The 27,682-nt window shown below is 40.8% G+C and overlaps 1 protein-coding gene across 1 annotated transcript in view; it reads left to right on the top strand.

Annotated features, from left to right (window-relative positions):
* The window catches only part of NDST1 (N-deacetylase and N-sulfotransferase 1), a gene marked incomplete at its 5' end in the record, with an annotated part of 46,061 nt that extends 22,455 nt beyond the window's left edge, over window positions 1-23,606 (top strand). Inside the window, 8 exons of the mRNA XM_083356156.1 lie at window positions 1,226-1,408; window positions 2,719-2,815; window positions 3,729-3,852; window positions 5,007-5,181; window positions 5,574-5,744; window positions 15,545-15,654; window positions 16,906-17,008; window positions 18,753-23,606. Of these exons, the coding sequence (XP_083212282.1) occupies window positions 1,226-1,408; window positions 2,719-2,815; window positions 3,729-3,852; window positions 5,007-5,181; window positions 5,574-5,744; window positions 15,545-15,654; window positions 16,906-17,008; window positions 18,753-18,872 (1,083 nt within the window). The 3' untranslated portion in view covers window positions 18,873-23,606. The remainder of the gene's footprint in view (window positions 1-1,225; window positions 1,409-2,718; window positions 2,816-3,728; window positions 3,853-5,006; window positions 5,182-5,573; window positions 5,745-15,544; window positions 15,655-16,905; window positions 17,009-18,752) is intronic.
* Window positions 23,607-27,682: the final 4,076 nt, after the last annotated feature.

Below are 27,682 nucleotides of genomic sequence, written 5' to 3'. Positions count from 1 at the left end.
GGGAAAAGTGTATTTTTGAGGTTTGATGGCTAATAACACCCCCCCCTTTTTTTGGAGTAGTACCATAAAATTATATATCAATGGAAAGATAATTTAATCAAGAATGCAATGCAACAAAGTTTGTTCAATTATCTGTACTGTATTCTATGAAACGTTGTAGCCAAATAACCAGAAAAAGGAAGCACAACTTGCTTAGGTTGATAATCGGTAGCTTTCCTTCATCTGATCGTAGCCAATAAGCATGAGTGTTTAGAGAGCCAATCAGGTGTCATCTTGTTTTGGCAATGAGCCAATCAGATCACAGGATTCAGTTATTGATGTCATGTACTGAAGCTGAGAGGAGGACATTTGTCAGGGTATTATGTGATCGCTATCAAGTTGGTTGTTTTTTTTTTTTCATTTAGTGAGCTTGTAAAACGTAATAAAATTAAAGTAATGGTGCAGAGAGTTGACTGGTTGCCCAGAAAGCGATGTGAAATAGTATTATTAAGTGAACAAAGCTACAGTTATAAAGTAATTAGAAGAAAAAATGGTGGAAACTTAACCAAAGGTGGCATTTCTACTGTATACTTTTCCCAAAAGGTTTCCACAATTTTGGCCACTACTGTATTGCCACAAGGTGTTCCGATCAGCTTGGATACTTTTTAAGAAGGCAGAAATGTCTCCCAGGTGCACTGTTCTTTGTAGAAAATATGGTAGGTAAATAATAAAGGAGAATCTTTTTTAAAAAAATTAAAGTGAATTAACAGAAGATATACCTTGTATTGTTGAAAGATAGTATACTTGTTATCCTAAATATAAAGATTCTTTTTTTCATCATGTCTAGATTTTTAAACTTTTGGGGGATGTTTGGCTAGTGAAGAGGTCCCCAATCTTTTGGGCACCAGGGACCAGTTCTGTGGAGAGGTGTTTTTCTGCGGACAGGAGAGTGCGTGGTTTTGTGTGCTGCCTGCATCTCAAAAATGGGGCTTTGTTTGCTTGTGTGGACCAGTTGCTGGCATGCTGCGGACCGGGGTTTAGGGATGTCTGTATTAGTGGATTGAAACATTATGGCCCTTAATGCAGGAAAGCATTTTTGTGGTTTTTAGTTAGTTCATATGCATTTTTTGTTCATCTGCAAATAAATGTTTGGTATTTCACTGCAAAAAATCCCTGAATACTATGGTAATTATTCTGATCTATGGGGTTTTTTTTCCTCCCCTCTCTTCTTCCCTCCCTTGCACAGATCAGTATCTTTATGACTCACCTCTCCAATTATGGAAATGACCGTCTGGGTTTGTACACCTTTAGACATTTGGTCCGTTTTCTGAACTCCTGGACTAACTTGAAGTTACAGACATTACCACCTGTGCAGCTGGCACAGAAGTATTTCCAGATATTCTCTGAGGAAAAAGACCCCCTTTGGCAGGTGTGCATTAACTGCCTCCCTGGGCCTGCATTGCAAAATTTCCACTGTGTTTTTACTGTTTTGTCTGTTTCTTAGTTTGAAAATCTGGACAAGTAGTTGCCTGTTATATAATACTCAATTCAATTCAGTTAATTGCAGTCGTAGACCAGTAGGATAGTTAATACTCCCCCAGGAAGAGTGGCAGATGTGCAATAACATTCTATGAAATGTGTAGTGATTGGGGACTCGCAACAGTATTCAGGAGATTTGCTTATTTCTATCCGATGAGCAACAAATCTCATCTGGTCACCCCTTTTCAGTTGTACATCTGATTAGAAAAAGATTATTCTGATAATTAGATCTCAATATTGGTCCCCTGGAGAAGGGAGAGCCTGGTTTTGAAAAATGTGTTTTTTTTTAAGAGGGGGAAAGTCATAAAAAAACATTATAGCTTCCAAAGCATGGAGCAGACCCAGCACAGTGGTGAAGTAAAAGATGGTATCTTCCTTCCTTCCTTACTTAAAATTTAGAACCACAGTTGAGCCCAAAATTTCTATGGCTAAGCAAGGCAGTTGCCAAGTGAGTTTTCCCTGATCTTACGGCCTTTTTTTACCACAACTGTCAAGTGTCTCACTGCAGTTGCTAAGTGAATCCTGCGGTTGTTAAGCAAATCTGGCTTCTCCCATTGACTTTGCTTGGTGGAAGCCAGCTGGGAAGATTACAGTCGGTGATCACATGAGCCCAGGACAGTGCAACTGTCGTAAATACAGTTGCCAAGTGCCCAAAATTTGATCACATGGGGATGCTACAACAGTCATAAGGATGAAAACCAACCATAAGCCCCTTTTTTCTGTGCTGTTGTAACTTCAGACAGTGACTGAATGGTTGTAAGTCAAGGACTACCCGTATTTGAAATTTTTTTGTTTTTAATCCCATTTATATCCCACCCTTCTCCGAAGACTCAGGGCGGCTTACAATCTAAGAAGCACAAATCAATGTGCTTAGCAATAGCCTTCATTCTATGTATATGCCTGCTTATTAGGGCTTTTGCCCCGCCCCCCAAGTGGCCTTTTTACAAATTCAGCTTATTGCCCCCAACAATCTGGGTCCTCATTTTACCTACCTCGGAAGGATGGAAGGCTGAGTCAACCTTGAGCCTGGTGGGACTCGAACCTGCACTAATTGCAGGCAGCTGGTGTTACTTAAGGAGGCATTAGCCCACTGCTCCACCAAGGCTTTTGAGAGGCCTTTTCAGTAAGAACAGTTGGGTTATAAAAAACCCTGTTCCCCTGGATGCCCTGGATGATTCCCAGCATGTTGTCATGTTTTAGGATCCTTGTGAGGACAAGCGCCACAAGGACATTTGGTCCAAAGAGAAGACCTGTGACCGTTTCCCCAAGCTGCTAATTATTGGTCCTCAGAAGACAGGTATGGTAGTAGCTGATGTCTGCTGTATGCTTAAATATATTATCCCAATGTTTAGATTACAGTATCATTTTAAACCATAATATATGAACTAAGCCACAATTGACTGAGCTTGTACAATCCACTACTCCAAAACTTAACAAATCATCTCAAGGTGTATTAGAATAAGCAGTTTAATAGTCTTCAGCTTATTGTCAGGGTAAGGAGAATTGGCTGTTTCAAGTAATGTTAAGTAAAATTTGTGAGCCATTGAACAGTTATTGTTGGTGCCATTTGTCACTACCCATAAGTGTTCGTGGTTCAATATAGGAAACTGGGATAAAATAAATAAATAAATAACCTTATCCTTTTGCCTGAATTCATTTTAGAGAGAGATGTTCTTTTTTACAACAGCAATGTAATTCATCCACAGAGTTGGCGAAGCAACTGCCAAAAACATTTAATATAATTGGAAATCTGATAATATTTAGGCTACGTCTACAAGGCTGAAATAAATAGGAAATATAGGTTAAAGACCTATATTTTTTCTTGTCTGTGAGATGATAGCTGTTTAAAAGGCCATCTACTCATGTAATAGGATAAAATATCATATATGCCATAATTAAGAAATGCACTGGGGTTAGTATTGGTTTTTAACATTTTTTATTGGGGACTGAACATATTTGATATGCTTGTCCCTAATCTAGATCTGTGTTTCTCAACCTCAGCAACCTTAAAGTCTGTGGACTTTATCTCCCAGAATTCTCCATCCAGCATGCTGGCCAGAGAGTGCCAGGAACTGAAATCCACACACCTTAACATTGTTGAGGTTGAGAAACAGTGATCAAGAATGTAAAATTCTGGCAGAAGGTTGGCGGGAAAAGCAGTTTTTAGCTCTTTGACCCCCTGCCCCATTTCTTCTCTTCCTCCTTGAAAGGTACCACTGCCCTCTATCTCTTCCTTGGGATGCACCCTGACCTGAGCAGTAACTATCCCAGCTCGGAGACCTTTGAAGAGATCCAGTTCTTCAATGGACATAATTACCACAAGGGCATTGACTGGTAGGCTTCATTTTGTAGCAACTCTTCTGCTGGGGTGGGTGGATGAGGAGCTGTCCTTCCAGTTATATTTTGGCTCATAATGACACTGCAAAGGAATGAAGGAACAGCCTGTAATTCTTCTAATCTATTTTGCTGGAATGTTCTGAAAACCAAACAGATATCTAGCAAGCAAGGAGCAAGCTCCCCTTTGGATTTAGATTTGTGGAAGAAGTACACATATTTAGCTTCTAAGGTCTAATTAATTAATTAATTTTTATTTGCCGCCCATCTCATTTTGAAGCGGCTCTGGGCAGCTTACAGCGGAAAATATTAAAATCATCAAAAGTAAATATTCCTAACACAATAAACTAAAGTACAAGCAAAGTAAAATTATAGTTACTAGATGGGGAAGGAGGGAGCCAGATGTACGGGGGGGGGAAGGAGGTGGGGGTGGTGGGATTGACTCTTAATTAATCAACAACCTCCAGTGTGATATCCCCCATTGGTACCCCAAGCCATCTGGCAGAACCTAAGGCTCTTGGGGAAGGTCAGAAGGTCTCACCTCAAGGGGTAAGATATTCCAAAAGGCAGGAGCCAGGTTGCTTCTTCTACTTTGTCAGCCGACCATCTCTGTAAGCCTAAAACACAGAATCGTTACAGAGGTTTTATCTGATTCCCACACCGGGTTTCTGCAGTGATGCCTTGTAAACATGTGTTAATTCTACTGGGCTAAGGTGTGAATGAGGAAAACAAGATTTTAATGTTTGTTGCAACGTTTCCCCCTCCTTTCTCAAAATGTACTATTTATTCCTATCTTTTTGCTTGGGAGGAATGGTGGTCAACAGCTGTTTGTCTCGTCTTCATTAGTTCATGCTGCATTTGCCGTATGCTTAATCTTTTCCATAAATGTAATAAATTGCAGTCTGTTAATTCTTTGATCCAGAAGAATGCTTCATTGATTGTTCAGGCTTAAGTTCTAAAATCAGCTACATTCTAATGAATGTCTTGACTAATACAGTTCGGGGCTGGAAAGAAACCTTTGATGTGTCTTAATCCTTGTTCTGTTTAAAGTGGCAGAAACAATTGACATTGAGGAAGAATCTGAAACTATTTCTGCATTGCTTCACCCAATCTTATTTTTTCCCCTTTCTGCTGCTGGTTTTGTTTTTTTTAAGGTATATGGAGTTTTTCCCCATTCCTTCCAACACTACTTCTGACTTCTATTTTGAGAAGAGTGCCAATTACTTTGATTCAGAAGTCACGCCAAGGCGGGCTGCTGCACTGCTTTCCAAGGCAAAAATAATCACCATCCTCATCAATCCTGCAGATCGGGCCTACTCTTGGTATCAGGTAAGCTGCTCCACGCTGGTGTTGTCTTCTTGACCTAAAGCACTACTCATTAGTGGAAAGGCAACTTAGATATTAAACATAATAACAGCAGCTCTGATGTCTTTAGAGAAGCTCTTCCTGCCTGCTCACCAGTCTGCAGGGCTCTCTGAAGCAGCCATTTCCCTTTACCGTCAGAATTCAGCTTTCTAGATTGTCGTGCCTCAATTTTTTCCTAGATCTCCTGTGGCCCTGTGTGTTCCCTAATTGCTGCCTGTTTCTCTGCTTGTGTCTTCCTCTCCTTCCTCCACTTTCCTCTTTCTTGTTTCCTCTCCGCTTCTTTGAATGTCTCTTGTTCGTGTTCAGCAGAGGGCTCTCAAAAATTGTTTTTTCCCCCTTCTTCTTCTTCTTAATAGCATCAACGGGCACATGATGATCCAGTTGCCCTGAAGTACACCTTTCACGAGGTGATTACAGCTGGACCTGAAACCTCTCAGAAGCTTCGGACCTTACAGAACCGTTGCCTAGTACCAGGCTGGTATGCTACCCATATTGAACGCTGGTTGAATAATTTCCATGCCAATCAGGTAAGCAAGTCGTGAATCTTTAAGTTTCACCTTCTCAAAAAACAAAATGGAGAGAGGGTTTAATGAAGCCGAATGTTTATACATACAACCATATATTCAGTGGTCTTTGTTTCTTAAGGAAGATGCATATGTCTTCTGGAATGTTGGAATTCACTGTATGTGGATTCCACCTGGCTCTGAAAAGTCTGTAAAGAGATTCCCTGAGAATTGGATGAAACGCTTAGTTCCTTCCAGTGGTAATATTGTTATCCTGTGAGATTAGTTGAGGAAAGGGCAGCAAAATTTCACCATGCTTGTTTTCTATTTTGAAGTGAAGGGAATGAGAGATGCAGCTGTGTACTTTGTCAGCTGGCCAACATCAGAATATATTAAAAATTCTATTACTCCAACGTTATCTTTCATGGTTTTTATAACATTAAGAAAGAAATCCACTAATGACATGGTGAACATTTCCAAGAAAACTTGCTTCTGGCCACAAAATGCAGATCTCTTTTGTGGGTTGATACAGTACTTAAAAAGCAGGCTATTATTCCATCCTGTGACAACTGTAGTTGGTATTGCAACTTAGAGTCAGCATATATGCAGGTCCAAGTTTACAGTCATGGGGTTAGTAAGCAGTTCACCAGAGACAGATAACATTCTGGTCATTCACTCACTCACTCACTCACTCACTCATTCATTTAATAAATCAATTAAATTTATACGCTGCCCATCTCACCATTGAGCGAGTCTGGGTGGCTTGCAACAGATAAAAACAAGAATACAAAAATATTAAAACAATTAAAATTAACAGAAGTTAGCTAAACTGGGAACCGGTACATGAGTAGGATGGAGGTGGGATCTTCTTAGTCTGTTAGCCACTTCCAGCATGAAATGCCCCCATCAGGGCCCCAAGCCAGTCTGCACAACCAGGTTTTGAAGGTCTTTCAGAAAACCAAGAGGGTAGGGATGGATCTCGCCTCCAGAACATCTTTTAAATATCTCGTGTAGAATAAAGCCAAGCAATTGAGCCCTACAAATATTCCCAGTTAAAAACATATGCCATGATTGCATTTAGAAAGCAATCTGGCATTTTCTCAGTAATATATTTTGCCACAGAAGCTAGAGTAAAAAAGGAAGGGAAATACTTTTTAAATGATACAACAGGAGCAAGACGCTGATGGTTGTTTGTGGAGGAGCAGCTGATACACACCTGTGGAGCAACAGAAATCTCATTCTTCACTTCCCATGAAAGGGAAGAAACCTCAAAATAAATTGCTAGCACCTCTTTGTGCATGAAGCAGTTGCTAAGGGAAAAAGAAATGAAGCAGCCTGGATGTTCATATATTTGTTCTGTCATTGCTTCATTTTGCATACAACCATATGGTAAATGTGATATATTCAGTGAAACTGTATGGAAGAAAAATCTGGTCATGCAGTACAAGGATATCTAAGGCCAACAAGCCAATTTTCACCTCCAAAAATGAATATATGCCACCTGATACTCAGGAGCTGGGAGAAACAGGCATCCTGTAGGAGATGACCAGGCTGATCCTGAGGGAGGGGTCAAATGCATCATCAGTCATGAGTCCTTTTGTGTCCACAAGAGATCTAAGTCCAGCCCACCTTGAATTCCTTATCTACTGCCAAATTGCTTTGACCATTAGTAGTTCAGATTCTATATCAACAGCCTAAGATATGCAGATGATACCACTCTAATGGCAGAAAGTGAAGAGGAACTAAAGAGCTCTTGTTGTGGATGAAGAAGGAGAGTGCAAAAGTTGGGTTGAAACTTAACATTAAAAAAACCAAGATCATGGCATCCGGCCCTCTCAATTCCTGGCAAATAGATGAGGAAGAAATGGAGGTAGTCACAGATTTTATTTTCCTGAGCTCCAAGATCACCGCAGATGGGGACTGCAGCCAAGAAATTAAAAGACGCTTGCTCCTGGAGAGGAAAGCCTTTGCAAATCTAGACAGCACACTAAAAAGCAGAGACATCACTCTGCCAACAAAACTGCGTATAGTCAAGGCTATGGTCTTCCCAGTTGCAATGTATGGCAGTGAAAGCTGGACCATAAGAAAGGCTGAGTGCCAAAGAACTGAGGCCTTTGAACTATGGTGCTGGAGAAGACTCCTGCGAGTCCCTTGGACTGCAAGGCGATCAAACCGGTCAGTCCTAGAGGAGATCAATCCTGACTGCTCTTTAGAAGGCCAGATCCTGAAGTTGAAACTCAAATACTTTGGCTACCTAATGAGAAGGAAGGACTCACTGGAGAAGAGCTTAATGCTGGGAAAGGTTGAGGGCAAGAGAAGAATGGGACCTCAGAGAATGAGGTGGCTGGATGGAGTCACTGAAGCAGTAGGCGTGAGCCTAAATGGACTCTAGAAGATAATAGAGGACAGGAAGGCCTGGAGGAACATTGTCCATGGGGTCACGATGGGTCAGGCACGACTTCGCAACTAAGAACAAAATTTAGATTCTTATAGACAGCTTAAGCTTATAATGAATTTTTATACTTATCTGATTTACCTGGATCATCTGATTTCTCTGGTGCCTGACACATTCCTAACAATGAGAAAGCAGATTGCCTACAAACCCTGCAGGTCTTTATGGTGACAAAGCAAGGTGCCTATTTTTAATTCTTTGGGGGGTCATTGTAGATGAGATGGAAATAAATTAACTCAGATGTTGAATCCAGATTGTGACATAACAGCTGGAGTAGTCCAAAACCAACATGGAAGTCTCTTAATAATAAACTAAATAAAGTACAAAACAATTCAAATTGGAAAACTAATAACATAAATAATCTAGCTTGGAGTGTTGGCTGAAGTAACCTCACTGAATTTAGGATTTTACTGAAAATCGTTTGGACAAACACCAGGAAAGCACATAAAGTTTATTTGGTGTCTGAAATCTAATCTATAAGTGTGGGGTCTCTTGAGTTTCTAGACCTGAGGTGGATAACTATGGCAACCTGTGGACCTTTACAACCTGTGGACTTCAACTCCCAGAACTCCTGAGCCGGCATGAGGTCAGGCATTCTGGGAGTTGAAGTCCACAGGTCTCAAAGGGACTATAATTGCCCAGCCCTGATCTAGACACATGGCTGTTGAACTACATTTTTACAAACTGTAACTAGTTTCCAATTCATGATCGTTTTGAAGATGAAGCCTAAGCCTTTAAATCTGGTGAGTGATTTAATTTAATTTAATTTAATTTATTGAGATTTTTATACCGCCCTTCTCCCAAAGGGACTCAGGGCGGTTCACAGGGCATAAATATAAACACCAATACAAACATTAAAAAATAATTAAATTAATGCCCAAGTTAAAACCAGAATACTAAAACAAACCAATAAAAAACCCAAGTACCCCCATCAGGCCAGACCCGCTAGTTCAAATAAATGGGTCTTCAACCCGCGACGGAAGGATCGGAGGTCTGATGCCATCCGGAGCTCGACCGGCAGTTGATTCCATAACGCCGGAGCACCCACAGAGAAGGCCCTCCCCCTGGGGGCCACCAGTCGACATTCCTTGACAGGAGGCACCCTGAGGAGGCCCTCTCTGTGGGCGCGCACAGGGCGGAGGGGAGTCGACGCCGGCAGCAGGTGGTCCTCGAGGTATCGCGGACCCATGCCATGTAGGGACTTAAAGATCATAACCAAAACCTTGAACCTTACCCGGAAGACAACTGGCAACCAATGCAGCTCACGGAGCAAAGGTGTAACATGGGAGTACCGGGAAACTCCCAAGACAACTCTCGCGGCCGCATTCTGTACCAGTTGGAGCCTCCGAGTAGTCTTCAAGGGAAGTCCCATGTAGAGAGCGTTACAGTAGTCTAGGCGAGAGGTCACGAGCGCATGAGTGACCGTACACAAGGCCTCCCGATCCAGATAGGGCCGCAACTGGCGCACCAGGCGAACCTGGGCAAAAGCCCCCCTAGTCACGGCCACTATGTGATCCTCCAAAGTGAGTCGTGAATCTAGTGATAACTACCATGAATACAGTTATCTGATATATTACTCTGTTAGATTACTTCTATTTTAGGATTCAGCAGCTGGGTTTAGCAAATATAGGAGGAATTCCTTATTCTATCCTTGTGCATTTGATTTCAGCTTCTTAAGTGAAGAGCAATGCTATCTGCCAATTTGAGAATCATTTCCTTCATCTTGCCCACCTTTGATCTAGACACAGGGAGTCGTGGTGGAACAGTGGTTCGAATGCAATATTGCAGATTAGCTCTTCCTACTGCCAGGAGTTCGATTCTGACTGGCTCAAGGTTTACTCAGCCTTCCATCCTTCTGAGATCAGTAAAATGACCCTGATTATTGGGGGCAATATACTGATGTTGTAAACCGCTCAGAGTGCTGTAAAGCAGAGTGGAGCAGTGTATAATTTTAAGTGCTATTGCTATTGCTATTACTATCTTTTAAGCCAGGTATTAATAATAATAAAAAATCAAAATAATTTTAAAAAGCCCTGATAGGGGTTGAATGTTGTGATTTACCAATCAATATGTTACTCAGTTGCATGAGAAGTTTATGCATTTCTAGTACAATTTTCAAACTAGCTGTGTCTCAACTTAATCTTTGTCCAGCCAGCATTTAACTAACTTGCTAATCATAATCTCATGGGGACTTTGTGTTACTATTGTAGACATAGTGTATTTGATTTCAGCAGAGCATTTAACAGTCTGCTAAGAAGATTAACATTAAGTCTGTCTTAGTACACAAATATTACTTATGTTGATTGGGTCTGGTGCAAAGCCTTTTATTTTAACACTGAAAAGGATATGCTTGTCATCAACAATAACAAATAGTTTTAATTTAAGTAGCTTGCTAGCACCATCAATTTTGAGCTCTAAAGATGGAAGTGTTCTATCTTATCACTTGAGATGTTCATGTTAAAATATCGCTATTGTGGGAAATGATCTAATATGATCTTCAAATTTAGATTAATTTTTTAAAAAAGCTTGCTGGTTTGTTTCCATCAGGAAGATTTGAATAAATCTGGAAGGTTCTTAAAGGTCCCTTCGGCATAACCCCTGTTCACCCTATTTATTTTTTCCTCTCGTTATCTTTTTGGCTGTTATCTCTGGAAGGATGGAGTGTTTGTATATGTACTTCTTTTATTTCTAAATGAATAGTTTGCATATGCTGATGGGCATGACTTTTTTTTTCAAATGGAGTACCCATTAATAAAATAATCTTTGACTATTTTTTTTATCCTGGTGTACACTTTTTTAAAAATAATATTTTATTAATTTTCTAATTTTACATTTAGATATTTAAAAAGGAACATGGTGGCTGGGTTGATCAATAGTTCAATGACATACAAAAATCTTTAGTATAAAGCTCAAGTTACAACATCAAATATTTCCTCGCTTTTTCCCTTAATATCTACTATTATATCGACTAAGTAAAAACATCATTATTACATTTATCAATAAAGTTTTAGCTTATACATATCTTAATTACTTTTACATTCAATCTTTATAGACAATCAATGTCCTGTTATTGATTTTTAAAAATTTTTTAGTTTCCCATCAATATTCAAATTTTACATTTGATATTTATAATTTCCAGGCTTTAGGTAAACAAAGTTTCCCTTATCTCAATTCATAACAAAATACAATATTCAAAATACACATCTATTTGAGTATAATCTTGTTCCATTTCTTAAAAGTTATCTATTTCCCACCATATTAAATCATCTAATATAGTATCCCCTTTAATAAATCAAAACCATTATATATGTTGTCTGGGTTAATCAATAAATCAAACATATTCATAAATTTTTTCTTTTGGGTCTAATTTTTAAATATTAAACAAATAGAAATCTTATTTGCAACTAATTTCCAAATATTGTCAATTTAATGACCAAAATTCCCCTTACCTCAACTTCTCCATTTAACCCTCTAATTAGTAATAGGAAATCCCCTCTAAAAATCAAAACCCCAATTTTCTTGAGCCTTATTCTGGCTTTCTTCCTTTGCCAACTAGCCTTCCATGTCAGTGCTTTTAAATAATCAAATAGATCTCCCTCTCTCTATATATAAATATCTTCATTGTTAGTTCTTTGGTTGTAGTCAAATTTTGGGTTTGTATATCTAAGTTGGCATCTTGTTCTTTTATGTTGGGTCTTATTTTGTCACAAACTGAAAGAATGGTTTCATGTATTGCTTTCAACATGGAAAGGATCTTTTCCTGGTCTTCATCCATATTCTCTTAATAGTGTGTTAAGTTGAGGACTTTAAAATCAGACATTAAAATAATTTTATAACTAGGTATGGGACCTCTATTTCACATGTTTATAGGTAGTCTTTATAGTAGAAGTAGTTTGTCAAGTAGGATTTTTATAGTCCAAAATATTTCATCATCTCATATAATAACCAATGTTCCTCAGATAAAAAATAGGAAAGCAATTCCCCACATATAACTCTGAAAGTCAGTAAACGCTTACATTCATAGTTCAAGCAGGCCAGTTATGCCGCCCAGAAGTTCTCTTTACAGCTGTGTTTCTTGCAGGTAGTATCTATCAAGGTCAAAAGAGTTTTATCTGAAGTCAGGGCTTCAAGCCAAGTCTCTTTTAGGCAATAACAAGTTGTAATACCAAACCTTGCCACATGATGTCACTGATGCTGTTTAAAGTTTTTTAAGTCCAAAATTTTTATAATCCTTTTTCCAGTTTTATTTCTTTTTTGTAGATAAAAACAAAAGTCTCCAGTAAAAAAAGAAAGCTTTTGATCCCCAAGTTTCAGAAACATATGAATTCAATTAGATTAAAAGTGTTCTTTTAGTGCTTTAACTCCTCTAGGTAGTCAGTCGCTGCTATTCTTAGAGGGTGGGACATAAATTCCCTTCTCTCTCTCTCCTCACAAGGAGAAAAATACTTTGGGCAGCTTTTGCAGGAAAAGAAAATACTTAGGATCTTAAAGAGAAGATCAGATCTCATCCAGTTTCATCCACGTTGCTTTAAAAGTGCTTGATGGTAAATTTGACTTTGGCTGTCTGCAGCTTAGTGACGAGCCATATTGCTATTGCCAGTCTTTCCTCCGCCGGTTTGGAGGGCTGCCCCGGATCAAGTGGAAGGGCTGCTGTCCTCCCATGATCAAGCGAGGATCCCCTCTTTGCTTGTCGCCCCTACAGGGCGACTTTCGACCCTTTCCAGGGTCCCCCAGTGGAACAGAACTGAACGCGGAAGACGGAGCTCACCTTCCAGCAGCCGCGGTGGCCACGATGGCAAACCAGAAGTCCTGGTGTACACTTTTTTGAGTGTGGCTTCTGACGTGTGTGTGTGTCTGTGTCTGTGTGTCTGTACATATGAGACATGTATTAATATGAGAAAGCAGATGTGGTATAGAGATTAAGATGTTGGATTGGCACTTAGGAAACCAAGCTCAAGTCCACTCTCAGCTAAGGAAGTTCACTGGGTGATTTTGGATTAGTCACTTTCTGTCAGCCCAACCTATTTCACAGGGTTGCTGTGGGGTAAACTGGGATATGAGATAACCAACTTGAACTTTGGGATGGAAGGCAGGAGATAAATTGAAAAAATAAATGAACCCATTTAATTGAGAGAGGGAAGTGTCTTGGATTGGCTTTGCCTGAAACTGTCTTAAGTTTATAAAGTCGAAGAAGCTAGGAATTGCACAGTATTTTTATGTGCATTTATAATTTTTATTCTTACTACTCTTCTTTGGTGGGGAGAATCATCTTATATGATACTTGTTTTGGTAAATATAATCAGTTAAATGAATTTTAAGCCACATAGAACAGTTGATATGTTTCTTTATCTCAGGTTTAAGTTAGGATATATCAGGGTAAGAAAATGACTTTGATTTAGTTAACAAATTTTAGTGGAGGCTGAAAAATAGATGAGCAGGTCATTGAGAGACCGTATATGTGCCCGTTGTGGTACCATAAGTTTAGAAATAATTTGTTCGCTAAGTTAAAGCAGTGTATAGCTTTCTTATGCTATTTGCTCCTCCTGTGCTTTCGAGTTAGGATATAATAGAAATGAAATACAAATTCTCACAGTCTTGCTCTAGAACACAGGTCGGCAACCTGCGTCTCTTGCGGCTCCCAGCCGCCCGGTGCGCGCGCACCTCTTCCAACGGGCAGTGGTGCGCGCGCACCTCTCCAAATGGAGAGTGGCACCGCCCGTTTGGAGAGGTGCACGCGCACCTCCCCGAATGGGCGGAGGTGCGCGCGCACCTCCCCAAACCTTTGGAGAGGTGCGCGCGTACCTCCGCGCGAATGGGCAGCGGTGCCACTCTTTGAGGAAGCTGCCGCGGCCCGTCTGTGAAGCTGCCGAAAGCGGCAGCTTAGCAGACGGGCCGCGGCAGCTTCCGCAAAGAGCGGCGCCCCTGCCCATTCCGAGAGGTGCGCGTGCACCTCTCCGAACGACCGGAGGTGCGCGCGCACCTCCCCAAACCTTTGGGGAGGTGCGCGCGTACCTCCGCGCGAACGGGCAGCGGTGCCGCTCTTTCAGGAAGCTGCCGCTTTCGTAAACTGCCGTAAACTGAGCGCCCACGCAGCCTTCTCCCCTGAGGTGCGCAAATGGCGGCCGAGGCGCTCCGACGGGCCGGCGAGCGAGCGAGCGAGCGGGCGGCCTTGGGTCTCCGCCCCACTCCGGGGCTCACCTTCACGCGGCTCACGCTGGCCTCGAGCCGCAGCTGTTGCACCACTTTCTTCATAGCGGCTACGTTGGAGGCGCCGGACATGGCCCCCTCCCTCCCTCCCTCCCTCACGCCACTTCACTCCGAGCGACGCCGAACCCGTAAAAACGCCGCCGCTGGCAACGGGGTGGGGCGGGGGAGGTTGTGTTTTTTTTTTTTTTGCTTCTCGGAACTTTCGGACAAGTTTCCGGCGCTTGGAAAACTCCCCCGCCTATAGACTCTCGAGACGGGCGGGAGTTGGGAGTGGTGGTGGGGGGGGGAGGGGGGAGGAAAGACTCGTGCGCAGCAGCGCGCGCTGGCGGGCTCCCTGCGCAAACTCGGCCGGGCGCTTCCCCCCCCCGAAGCGGAAGTCGAAGTTGCCCGTTGGAAATTAAGTTTGAGAAGCTGAGCGGGCGGGGCTTCCCGTCCCGTCTCGAGCGGCAGGAGAGGAGAGGAGGCCGGCGGGGGGTGGGGGGAGGGGCAGCCGCGCAACGAACTTTCCTCAGTTTCCTCGCTAAAGTCCCTTGGGGCGTCGGCCGCGTGTCGTCGGTCGGGAAGGCAGGCTTTGTACTGCTGCAACAGTTGGGGGACGTAACTGCTGGGAAAACAACAACAACGACAACTCCACGCTTTCGGCAGCTTCCTTAAAGAGCGGCGCCGCTGCCCCTTCGCACGGAGGTACGCGCGCACCTCCCCAAAGGTTTGGGGAGGTGCGCGCGCAACTCCGGTCGTTCGGAGAGGTGCGCGCGCACCTCTCGGAATGGGCAGGGGCGCCGCTCTTTGCAGACGGGCCGTCGCCATCGGGCAACCGGGAACCGGTTCCATCTCATTTTTAAAAAAATGGCAGCCGCGTGCGTCCGCGCATGCGCAAAAAACCTTTTTGCGCATGTGCGTGCATGGACACACGCACGCGGCTCCCTCTTTTTTTAATTTGTGATGGAACCGGTTCCCAGTGGCTCTTTTTCTTTTTTAGGTTGCCGACCCCTGCTCTAGAAAAAAAACAGAAGTGGATTTATTTATTCTTTTGATTTGCTCTGTTACTACCTCTGAGAAGCGAAACTCTTCTCTGTTCCTGGTGCTACATAGTGCAGTTAGGAAGGTGTATGTTTGTATAAGAGAGGAACCTAACATATAAAAGTTATTTTAAAATGTCTTTCAGATTCTTGTTCTGGATGGCAAGCGACTACGCACAGAACCAGCCAAAGTAATGGAAACAGTCCAGAAATTTCTTGGAGTGACAAACGTCATAGATTATCATAAAACCCTAGCGTGAGTCCGATCGAATATGCTTTCATTGAATTTAATCTTCAAATATATTTTCAGGATTGGATCCTACTTGCTTGGATCCCTCGCAGTGCGTGCATTTTTTCCTTGTCAACTGAAGAGCTGATTCTGTTTGGAGCACTGTAGAATTGGCTTCCTTTCATTTTTCAGACATCAAACTGCTGTGAAGTTTTGAAATCCTTCATGGCAAAGGATTATAATAGACTGTAGTGTTTAGGAATAAGACTGTGTTCTACTCTGGCTTCAGTAATAATAAAATGCAGAATATTAAATACTGTTTTCTGTAACAAATGTGTAAACATTATATTGAACAATTTGTAATGCATGGATGACTGATTGTCCATAACAGAACATTGCACATTTTCTTTCAAGTACATATTATATACGTATGTATGTAATAGGAATAATAATCTTCTCTCTCCTCATTCCTGGTAATGTGTTTCAGGGGTCAGATTCCCTGTTTACCTTCTTGCAAACTCTTTCACAAGGAGTTTCTTCCCTGGTAGAGTTTAAAACATGTGGCTCTGAATACCTGCAGAGAAACAAATTATGGGGAGGAGAGGAGAGGAGAGGAGAGGAGAGGAGAGGAGAGGAGAGGAGAGGAGAGGAGAACCATGCTCACTTTTCCATGTCTCATTACCTTTTGGTGAAAGGAATATATCCAAGGGGAGGTCTACAAGCACGTCCACAAATAAAGCAAGTTATCAGACTACTATTAAGATACATTAGTGTGGAATGTGTCCTTTGAAATCCACAGAAATTATCTTTCTCTTGTTCAGAGCTGTGGAACATTTTATAATCAGTTGGTATTAATTCCTTTCCTTCAGACATTTGCATTTGTAAACAATTCTGGCTAGTGCAGTTCTTAGTGCATGTCTTAAGAACCATCTTTGAATAGAAATGTGTGCATGTGTTATCTAAATTTAGAACAAGAAGCCGTTTATACCTAGCTAAAAGACCACCACACAATGCATTTAAAAATCATTGGAATCAATAGATTAGCAGAGAAATGTGAAATCGTAGGAATTTATTCTTTATTCCACTGCTATTGAGTTTTGTAGCAGAGTAATAGTGCAATGTGGCCATTTCCATATGTCTGATAAAAGGGATCTCATGTTGATCAGGAAAGTTGGTTTCCATATTTAATTATATGTAATTACTGCATGTATAAAATAAGTAATTCCAGTTACAAAACGGGGATCATTTGGATATCATCATCTTTGTAATTTGTGATAGGTTTGATCTCAAAAAAGGATTCTGGTGCCAACTATTAGAGGGAGGAAAGACCAAGTGTTTGGGTAAAAGCAAAGGAAGAAAATACCCAGAGATGGATTTAGATGTAAGTATGTAAAATGAGGGTATTTTTCATCCACTGTTCTTAGAAGACACTGGCGCAGTTGTGCACTGGGTAACCAGCTCATCTGATTTTGTAAGGACAGGAGCCCCACTAACTTTTGCTCTGTACTTAGTGAAAGCTTCTTCTTCTCCATGGTGGGATTCCATGCCACTGCAGTAAGGCTATGAATTTATGCAACATAGGTGCCCCAGTAACTTAGATTTGTCCCCACGATCATCGTTCACAAACTGCTGCAAGATAAGATGTGGCCCTACTTGGACATTTCTCATGAATCTTTCCCAGATGGGCAGTTTGACTGTATGTATTAGCCTTGCTAGGATGGTTCTTGAATTATTCCCCTGCTGAAGGGTAACATCTCATCATAGATGAGGGGCAACTGCTTCTACGATGCTTAAATAGATCCTGAATTTGAAATTCTGTGGGTATATGGGGAGAAAGAGTACAGGTGGTTAAATCAATGTAACATGTTGTCTTTGATCTTTTCTTATGTTACCTACCAAAAACTGAATTTTTCCCCCCTATAGAATAATGCTTTAGAACCATCTTACATTTTTGCAGTTTCAGGACTATAGCTAAAATTGGGTGCTATTTTCTGTTGAAAAACAAAAACTCCTCCATAATTTAGGAGCTAAATCCAAGTCGAAAACAATCTATTTTAATTGGGTGCCTGCCCTGATTCAGCTTGAACTTTCACCTACAATCAGTGAGCCCTGAATACAACTCCTAGGAGATGCAACTGTCCTCAACTTCTTGACAAGGAATCTCTATTTTATGCTTTTTTGTTGTATATATTTACTTACTTATAGGATTTAGCTGGCTGCTTATCTCAAATGTTGACTCTAGACTAGGGGGCCACGGCCTATTCAGAACTGGGCTGCACAAGTTGCAGGTCAGCGTGCACACATGCACGCGGCTCAACTTGCACAAGTGGTGAGCTGACACGTGCACATGCATGCACAGCTTTACTTGCGCAAGATGAGCTGCTTGCATACTGGCCCACCACTTGCATAAGTCGAGCTGCATGTGCACATCCGACCCACCACTCGCACAGTCCTGTTCCCTCTCCCCTTCCCCCCCCCCCCCAACTGAGCCACCAAGACACCAAGGCTGGGGACCGGTGCTCTAGACAGTTCACAACAAACCAATAGAAACATGGTTTAAAAACAAAACTACTCTGCTCCCAGGCACCAGACCAATTTTTCTTGCAACTCAACAGTCATCCTATGCTTGGGGGAAGAGCCACATTTTCATATCCTGCTGGAAGGATAGGGATCTATCAGATCTCGGGTGGGAGGCTGTTCCAAACAGCTAGGATGGCCACCAAGAGGTCCCACCAGATGGCAACTGTTAAGGCAGGGGGCCTGGAGCACAGCCACCCTATATAAACTTCAGGTATATATATACTTGCCATATATAGCATTTCCCAAGTCTTTGGATTGGATAGTAACTTCCATTTCAGAGCCATCAACATTTTTGTATAGTACAACCACTGAACTCAGAGAAAAAGATACGATAGCATTAATATATTGCAGCTTTCAGAGTGGTGAAGTTATCATTGCTGCACTCTGTGTCTTGGGCCCTGTAAGGATAGCCCCGGTTGGCACCAAGAGGAGGCTTAATCATGCATTCCAGGGTTCTCTGTCCCCTCTGGTTTAACATCTTCATCTTATATTTAGTCATAGCATTTAATTATGTTTCTTTGTTCTTTTCTTTCTTCCTCATACAGTCCAGAGCATTCTTGAGAGATTATTACAGGGACCACAACATAGAGTTATCCAAGCTACTGTATAAAATTGGCCAGACACTGCCAACTTGGCTGCGGGAAGAACTCCAGAACACTAGATAGCCACTTTTTATCTCTTGTATTAAGCAATAGTAGAATGGATCCACGGGGAGGATCTCAAGCCTCTACTCCAAGCCAACAGGACGTGATAAGATGTGAGATATTCAACAGAGAAGAAGCATTTTGAGAAATATCCATTCAAGATGTTTGTTGAAAAGTGAGAAACTGCCGACATGGTTGCTTGGAAGGAAGCAGCCATCTGAAGAACTCCCGGAATTGATGTGCAAGCAGTGCCTCAGGGCCAAGCCAGGACTATGACATCCGTTTCTGCCAGATTGCTCAAGACCCCAGCTTTCCTGAAAGTATTGAGGTGTGGCCTCCTTGGCTGTAATGCCACTTTCTGGTGAAGAAGATTCCTAAAGATCTGAGTTTTCCTTACACTTTAGTTCCAATATCTGGAATAGTATTACAACAAAATGGCTCCTTCTCTTTGGATAGCACACACAGGGAGAACCCAGAATTCACCAGGGATCAAGAATAATAGTCCTGCACATGTATGGGTTTGTAAAAGAACACCACTGATAATAGGAACATGGAGCCAGAGGGAGGCTATGCTCCAAGTATGGACTTAATTATGCAGTTTGGGCTCAGACTGAGATAGGACTGAGATAGGACTGAGATAGTGTTCTGGAGCAGAGTTCTTAGTTAAAGCAGATGCTCTGTTTTTATATGGAAGACTTTGGTATTGGCAATATTTAGATTATCCCAGATGGATTTTTTTTCTGTCTTATTTAGAAATATATTGGGAAAGGGATGGGATGACCAAGAGTGAGCAACATAGTCATCTGACAATATTGGCAAGAAGAATTTGCTCCAAAGAGATATTTTAATTTGTGTCCTTCTTATAGCCCTGTCTCTGGTTTCAACATACAAAATTATATGAGATGTGGTTTAAGATTCAATAATTTAATCCATTTTTTAAAAAAAAATTCTGGTGCCCATATCCTGCCCGTTTTAAATGAGGATGACATTCTAGCATCATGTGTAAACTTGGCTCTAATGGTCATCCTAAATACAGCTTAAGAGAATTGATCCTCTTGAGTACTGAACAAACAGTATTTTACTAGTTTTCTTGTTGAACATTTTGGAGTGGGATAGGGATACATAATAGAGTTGGTATTCCCAAGTATTAGGTTCTTATTTTCCCACCCTTTTGCTATTGTAGAGAATAGAGAAAAATGGCCCATGGGTTTGGTTGATTTGTCATCATAATGTCTGTTTCTGTTAGAATCATTTTAGGATAAGCCTGTGGCTGTCCATTTTTCAATTATTTCCTCCTGTCCAATGTGTCTTAATGAGCTGTGACTGAGACTTTCCGATAACCCACTTATTCTAGTTTACTAAATTCCTTTGTGTGTATATGTGTATGTATGGAATTTATAAATATGCTGCTAATAGTATTGTGTATTCATGCATGCACACACACATATACACACTTGCCCATTGCTGTCTTGTGTTTGGAGCCACATTAACAAGGTAAATAGAACCCATTTCCCCCCATTTGGCTTATTCTGTCCTGCTAAGTCCTGCTAGCTATTGGATGTGTCATGGGAAAGGCATGTTAAACTTGCAGTCCAGAGGGCGCTGGGAGAACAGAGGTCATGACAAGAGTCAAAGGCTTTTGAAAAGCCTTTTTAATTCTTCATTGGAGGAATTAAAGACACTGGAGTATGGACTGATCTGACTACTGTTTGATCCAAAGTTGGAGAGTTGTTATAATTTTTTTTAAAAAAAACACCTTGTTAGTATTGCTAATGGGAAACATTTACTATAAATTCAATAATAGGGTGTGAAAAAGATTTTCAATTTGAAAATTCAGTTTTCAGTTGAAAAAGCTTTTTAAATTTGAAGATAGGTGGTTTTTTCCCCCCCTCCACTAGAATATCTTCCTGTTTTGCTTAAAGGTTTCTGGAAAGATCTAACTATTGGAATTGATTTGCTAGACCAATCGTCTTGTTCTGGTTTTCACTGAAGTTATAATCATACTAGCACCAGGTCTATGAGTGAACATTTGGAGAAAAGGCAGAAGCAAAAAAGGTTTCTGCTTAACTTAGATTTTTACTGCCGATAATTGCTGCCAAAGGTTTTTAGGCCTCTTCTGGGTCAGAGTAACTCTTTAGAGGACAAAAGTCATTCTCACACCAGTATCAGCAATTCTTCAATTACTGTATGTGAATTCAATTCCAGTTCTTCTGAAGTCCATCACAATCCAGCTATAGCTTCAACACATTTGTTTCCATTGACCCTGTGTGTGAGCACCATCTAGTGGATCATGAAATTTCATAGCTTCGTAGGGTAAAATTTGAGTAAAATAGAGTAAAAGCTGCAGAAAACTTTAGGCCACTGAGTGTATAACTGTTCAGTGCAGCAATCTAAATTGAAACATGCCCAGCAGCTGACTGCCTCATCTCTACTTGAAGATAACCAGTAAAATAATTTCTTCCACTGAAACTCAAATTCCCCTGAATGTTAGGAGGTTATTTTCTCCCTAATAATCAGAATCTGCCTTTCTGTATCTTAATCCATTCTTTTGCATCCTGCAGTCTTGGATTGTAGAGAGCATGTCTCTGTGTGATGTGTTTTCAGATATAGGAAGACTGAGATCAAGTTCCCCTAAATCTTAATAATATGAATTCTTTCAGTCCCTCTTTATAGTTCTTACCAATGTTCTTCTCCTTTTTACCTTCATTATGTTTATTCTCCCTGTTTGTTTAGGTAGCTATGCCAGCAGTAATGAATGTGCATTTGAGATAGAAGCCTATGTAACACCAAACTTGGGGAGAAGACATTGGTTTGTGATCTCTTTTAATACAGTATTTTACATGCAGCCTTTTCTGTATGAAAAGATCAGCTATACTTGAAAGCAAAGTGTGCTGAAGAGTTCCAAGCTTCCCAGTACCCCTAATTAGATGGACATTTTAAGGTAGAATGACCATGGTTGGGGATGGGCAGGAGGCAGAGTTGCATCTACTGGCAAATTTAGCCTGCCCTTCTACTGCAAGTCATTCAGAGGTCTTGGCTCGCTGAGGGAATTCTGGGAATTGAAGTCCACACGTCTTGAAACAATGCCATGTTTATAAAACGCTGATGTAGAAGGAGGCTATTGGCAGAAAAGATGCAGTGACAGACTTGGAATGACAAGATCTTAGCATTTGACACCTGCAGCCTTATGAAATAAGGCCCAAAGTCAGACAGGCTGTCCCTTCCAAGCCATTGTAAAAAAAAGAGCAGCATCAAGAAAAAAGGACCGCTGAAGGATGGTAATGAAGAGACTGTGTTGGTCCATTTGAGATATGGGTCATTCATCAGAAATGTAAGCTTGCTTTGGCTTGGAGCGCACAAAAGGCCCTCTGTATCACTGTCTCCCAGTACTAGGTTGACTTTGCTATGGTTTCAGATTTCTAAGCAGACTTCAATGCAGAAGCCCAAAGCAAAACCCTGAAATTATAATCTGCAAAACAATGTATTTTCCTTTGCCTTTTGTGGATGGAATCATCTTCACTACTTAAGAACAAAGGATGCCCCCCCCCAGCTTCACTCCTATTGTTGAATGCAGTTTCTGCGTGCCTCCTTGGTGCATCAGGATACCTGAATCAAAACTGCCAAGTTAAGCATTTGATAATGTGAAAATGTAGTCTTGCTTATCTGTATGTTGGCTCTCGGGAAGTTGTTTTAAGACAGTCTACAGAGGCAAATGGCAGCTGCTACCTAATGGCTCATTCTCATTGTGAACATTATGATTATCCCTGTCTTAAATAATAAAATGAAGTACAATGTTTAAAGCTTGGCTTCTCAAGATAGCCGTCTACGCGCCATAGAATGCTGCCAAATTCAAAAAGGAATTAAACTTAGGATTTGTGTATTGAAAGTATTAATTTGTACTGCTCCCAAATGCTGGTGTGATTTAATGTGCACAAGAGAGGAGGAAACATTTGCCTTTTCACTTAGTAAGTTGGTCAGCAATAGTTGGAAAACACCACCCTCTCTGGGTAACAGAGAACTTACTAAAATCTGAATTTGAAGAAGGACACTTTTTTTGTTTTTTTTTTGTTTTGTTTTTCTTTTGTTAGAAGGAAGAACTCTGGGAATTCCTTTGTCATGTTTGCATGAGATTCTGTATGTTTTCCCATTGGGAAGGGCAGGGGTTATTTTGTCATGGTGGGAGGGAGGAAAGGGGAGGGAATATTTTTAAGAATCTTTCTCCCATATTTTTAATCTGTACTTGAACTCATTTTGGGTTCAGAAAACTGTGTCACTAATGTAATGTCCTGGTGAACTAACTGCTAATAAAATGGGGTTGTCTGTTTTTAGTTACTTTTGTGGCTTTTCTTTCTTTTTTTTTTGGTATATGTGTAGATTTTCTCTGATTCTTTGAAATTGAAATTGAACTTTATTTAAAAAAAAAAGTCCATCAGGATTGAAATAGAGGTAACAAGCTGAAGCTCCCAAACTTGATGTAGTCCCTTGCCAGAACCTTGGGACAACCCCAAAGCTATTACAATTTAGATTTTTCTTCTAGCACCTAACTCAAGGTCAGCAAATGTGATTGAGTAACCTCCATCCCCCAAAGATGGCTTAGTTACACTATGATAGAGCTTATGATCACTTGTCTAAAAACCTCTGACCTTGAGCAAGGACTTGGGTTTGATAGTTACCTACTCATGTTTGGGACTGGACAGATCCCCTTCCCCCCACACACATTAAATTCATTTGTACTTTATTTAAGCCCAAACGATGATATCCTAACATTTTACCATGGCAGTAGTTAATCTTTTAAATATGTACAAGTAAAAGAAATAATCCTGTTCATTGAACTGGGTTTGGCTGCCATTTACTTGGATGCCAAATATGTAAGAACACTAAATTTCTTAGCTCAGATTTGCTTCCTTGGAATTCAAGGCTTCGTGGTTTATTTCACCCTAAAACCACTGGTAACCTTTGCCAGGTGGCAGGGTTTAGCACTGAGATGAGGGCTGGCTTGGCCTATTTGCAGAAAGCTGCAGACTAAATGAGGAAGCTGAAGAATTCTACCAGAATAAAATAAGGGGCAAACTTTCATGTATTGTTGCCAAGCAATGACATGAAAACCGCCATAAAGAAATTCGTCTCGAGGTTAAAGCCAAAGGGAACATAATAGCCTAACGATCCCCAATCAGTGAAAGAAATTATGTAACTCATCTTCGGGATCTGTGCTGCATTTGGTTTTTATTAGGTTTTATTTGACCACTGGTTGGGTTTGACTGCTGGTTTTATTTGAACGCTGGTTTGGAATGTGTGATTCTAAATTTATTTGCAGCAGATCATAAACAGGCATTTTGTGAAGACTCTTTACACAAAATAACGATGAATTTAAGGCAACACTCTTAAAAAGCTTTGGGGGGAAAATCATCTGCAGATCAAATTTCAGATATAAACTGGAAGAAAAAAGAAATGTGATGGCACTAACATCAGTGTATTCCCTGATAATAAGGTGTTTTCCCAGAAGGTGGCAGCATCTGCCTAAAAACAACTTTCAATTGGCAGCGAAAATGAAGTGTCTATGTAGTTGTATTTGTTCTAATTTTTGGAAATATGAAAAACTGATTGAAATAAAGCTGCTTGGCTTTAGCTTTTGTTTGGAGGGTAGAAATTGTTCTGAGTGAAATGATTCCCTGTGTGGCTGCAATGCTTCCAGCCAGATAATTGTAGCAGCCAAGAACACAGAAATTGCGCTGCTGCACTCTTTCTGTCTCCCTATTCCATTTCGTCAGTATTCAGGTAATGTAGATATTGATACTCAACATACCGATTGACTTTTGTTTGGATCTGAGGCTGCTTTTCAGTGAGGACAACACTGTGAAGGCACCGCACATTCAAAGATCTATGCAGAACGTTGAATTTCTGCCCGTCCCAAATCATTTTGTTGATCAGGAAAGGTAGCCAAGCTTATACGTTCTGATGCTGGTTCTAGTAATTGGATAGTTGAAGGGCATGAGAAGAATGCCAGATTCACTTAACAACCATGTTACTAACCTAAGAACTGCTGTGGTGAGAAAAGTTGCAAAATGGGGTAACGTTCATTTAACAAATGTCTCAGCATCAGAAATTTTGAGTTCAATTATAACTGTAAGTAGAGAACTACCTGTATATGTTTGCATATTTTATTTTTTGTATCTTTTTTTTTCAAAATAATACGTCTCCCCACCCTTATAAGGAGATATAAAAATCCAACTGTCCAGGCTCCAGTGGTTTTGTGGATCTTTTGCATCTGAGTCATCTAATTAAATATAGTTTAAAAAAGCTTGTGACAAGCATATCTAGCGATATCATTAGCTCCTGATAGAAATGGATCATTATCACTGTAATTATGCAATAATAATCTAAAGTGGCAGCTCAAAGATTTATGGGAAAATCTATAAATGTTTGGATACCTAGAAAAATAGTATCGAATGGCAAAGGAATAGCCTTTGAATTTCAGTCATTTACAGAATTGTGACAGTGCCTTTTGAATGAAGAAGTTTCACGTAGCCAATTATTCCCCCAAAATGGAAAGAAACAGGTAATACTTAGTGAGAAATCAAGCAATGAACGATTGGAACATTGCTGTATCAGTATTTCTCTCAAATAATATTTTTTTGCTCCAGTAGGCTTACAAATACACATCTGATGTCAGAAAAAGGAGAAATGATGAGTTAACATTGGGGATGATAAAGGAAGGGAGAATATAACTGGATGATTTGAAGACTAGGTGAACATCACTAAAACTGTTAGATTTAAAATAAGCAAAAAATATAAATATAGACAGGAACAGGAAAATCAGAAGCAAATCTTGAGAGAGGGTTGACAGAAATTTCAGCCACAGACTTGTTTTCTTGAAGAAAGATAAGAGGAATAAACTAGAGGATTACCAAGTAAAATAAAGTCATGAATTATTGGCATTCCTTTTGAGAAAAACACTAGTTTACTATAAACAGTAATGACAGTAAATCATTTATTATAAACAATGTTATAAAACAGTTTATAGAAGAATAAAGAAAACATTAAAAAGCTACTGAGAACAGAGCAAAGATAGACCAAGTGAACACAACTGGAGAAGAGCAGTTCACTGGGAATCTAAGAATCAATACAAAAGGTGATATACATTCAACAATATTAAATGTGGAGTAAGCAAAAATATGAGCGGTGAGTTAAAAAAAACCCGGAACAGAGTTTGAAGGGACCTTGGAGGTCTTCCAATCCAACCCCCTGCTCAGGCAGGAAATCCTATACCATTTCAGACAAATAGTTGTCCAATCTCTTCTTAAAATCTTCAACTGTTGGAGCACCCCACAACTTCTGGAGGCAGGCTGTTCCACTGATTAATTGTTTTCACTGTCAGGAAATTTCTCCTTAGTTTTAGGTTTGGTTCCCTCCTTAATTCGTTTCCATCCATTGTTTCTTGTCTTGCCTTCTGGTGCTTTGGAAAATAGGTTGACACACCCCCCCTCTTCTTTGTGGCAGCCCTTCAAAACTAAAGGATGAGAATTGTGGCAGAGCTCCCTTCAAAGCCTAGGTAGAGAACCATGGAGTTCACAGAGAGATGGCTAGAAAATGTATTGCTCTCATTAAAGCTCACTTCTAATGCCAGTGCTTTTTATTTTTACCATTATTTTTGTGCCATGAAGCAGTGGTGTATTCAGTTTATTTATTTATAAAATTTACTGGCCGCCCATCTTGCCATAGGGTAACTCTGGGCGGCTTACAGTTTCATATAAGATAAAACATAAAAAGTTAAAATCAGACATTAAAACCAAGGGCACATGGGGAGGGCGGGGGTGGAGTGGGATCCATTATTACTCCAATCAACCACCTCCATTGCACTGTACCCCCACTGGGGGCCCAAGCCGATTAGAAAAGCCGTGTCTTTAGACCCTTACAAAAAGATAGGAGAGTTGGGGCCAACCTCACATGGGGGGGCAAGATGTTTCAGAGGGCAGGAGCAACAGCAGAGAAGGCCCTCTTCCTGGACCCCACAAGCCAGAGTAATTGGGTGATGGGACCCGCAGCAAGCCTCCTCGGCTGGGACGAGTGGTTCCTTATACCGCTGCTTCACCGCTAATCCCTGACTTAGTCAAAGGAGCTGCACAATCCTCCATACCTAACAGATTCCCCTGCTTTTGAAGACAGGTGTTAAGCTATTTCTGCTCAGAGGAAGAAAGGAAGGATATTCTGACTTTGGCGACAGTAATAATTGCAACTTTAGAAATGATTGCTTTCCTAATTACTGAGATAGAAAAGGCAGGGCCCCAAGGCTCTGTCAAGTCACACTGCTCCAACAGATAGTATCCTATGGGGAAATGGGATCCTTTTCAAGTCTATAGAAGGACATTATGCTCCTGAACAGTCATGATATGTTTAAAGCAGGGATGCAACTGAATTGACAAATAAAGCTTTCCAATTCATCCAGCATATCAGTCAACTAATTTGCACTACCCTTTTTTTGTGGAAGATGAAAAGGCAAAGGATGCAGTGGTGACATCTTATAAGCAGCTCTAGCAGGGCAATTATTGATGTCTCATAAGGCTAGAAATGACATGCACATTTATTCCACTTCCTCTAGAAAGGCATTTAACTGGCTATTTAAACATTTCAGCCAATGGTATTTGTTTATTTTGAGCAGCTGCTGAAGAAAACTATTGTTTGAATTAAAATTTAAAGATACTGTGTAGAAACAGTAATCAGAGAAGGACAATTGATAATGAACACCCCCAAGTCTTACAATAGAATTGTCTCAATTGGTCTGTTTTGAACCTATGGAGCAATGTGTATACCAATGAATGTATCTGAAGATGGGA

Source organism: Vipera ursinii (genome assembly GCF_947247035.1).
Source record: "Vipera ursinii genome assembly, chromosome: 2".
Taxonomy (NCBI): domain Eukaryota; kingdom Metazoa; phylum Chordata; class Lepidosauria; order Squamata; family Viperidae; genus Vipera; species Vipera ursinii.
The sequence above is the reverse complement of the archived record's forward strand: the minus strand, read 5'-3'. Positions and strand labels throughout refer to the sequence as shown.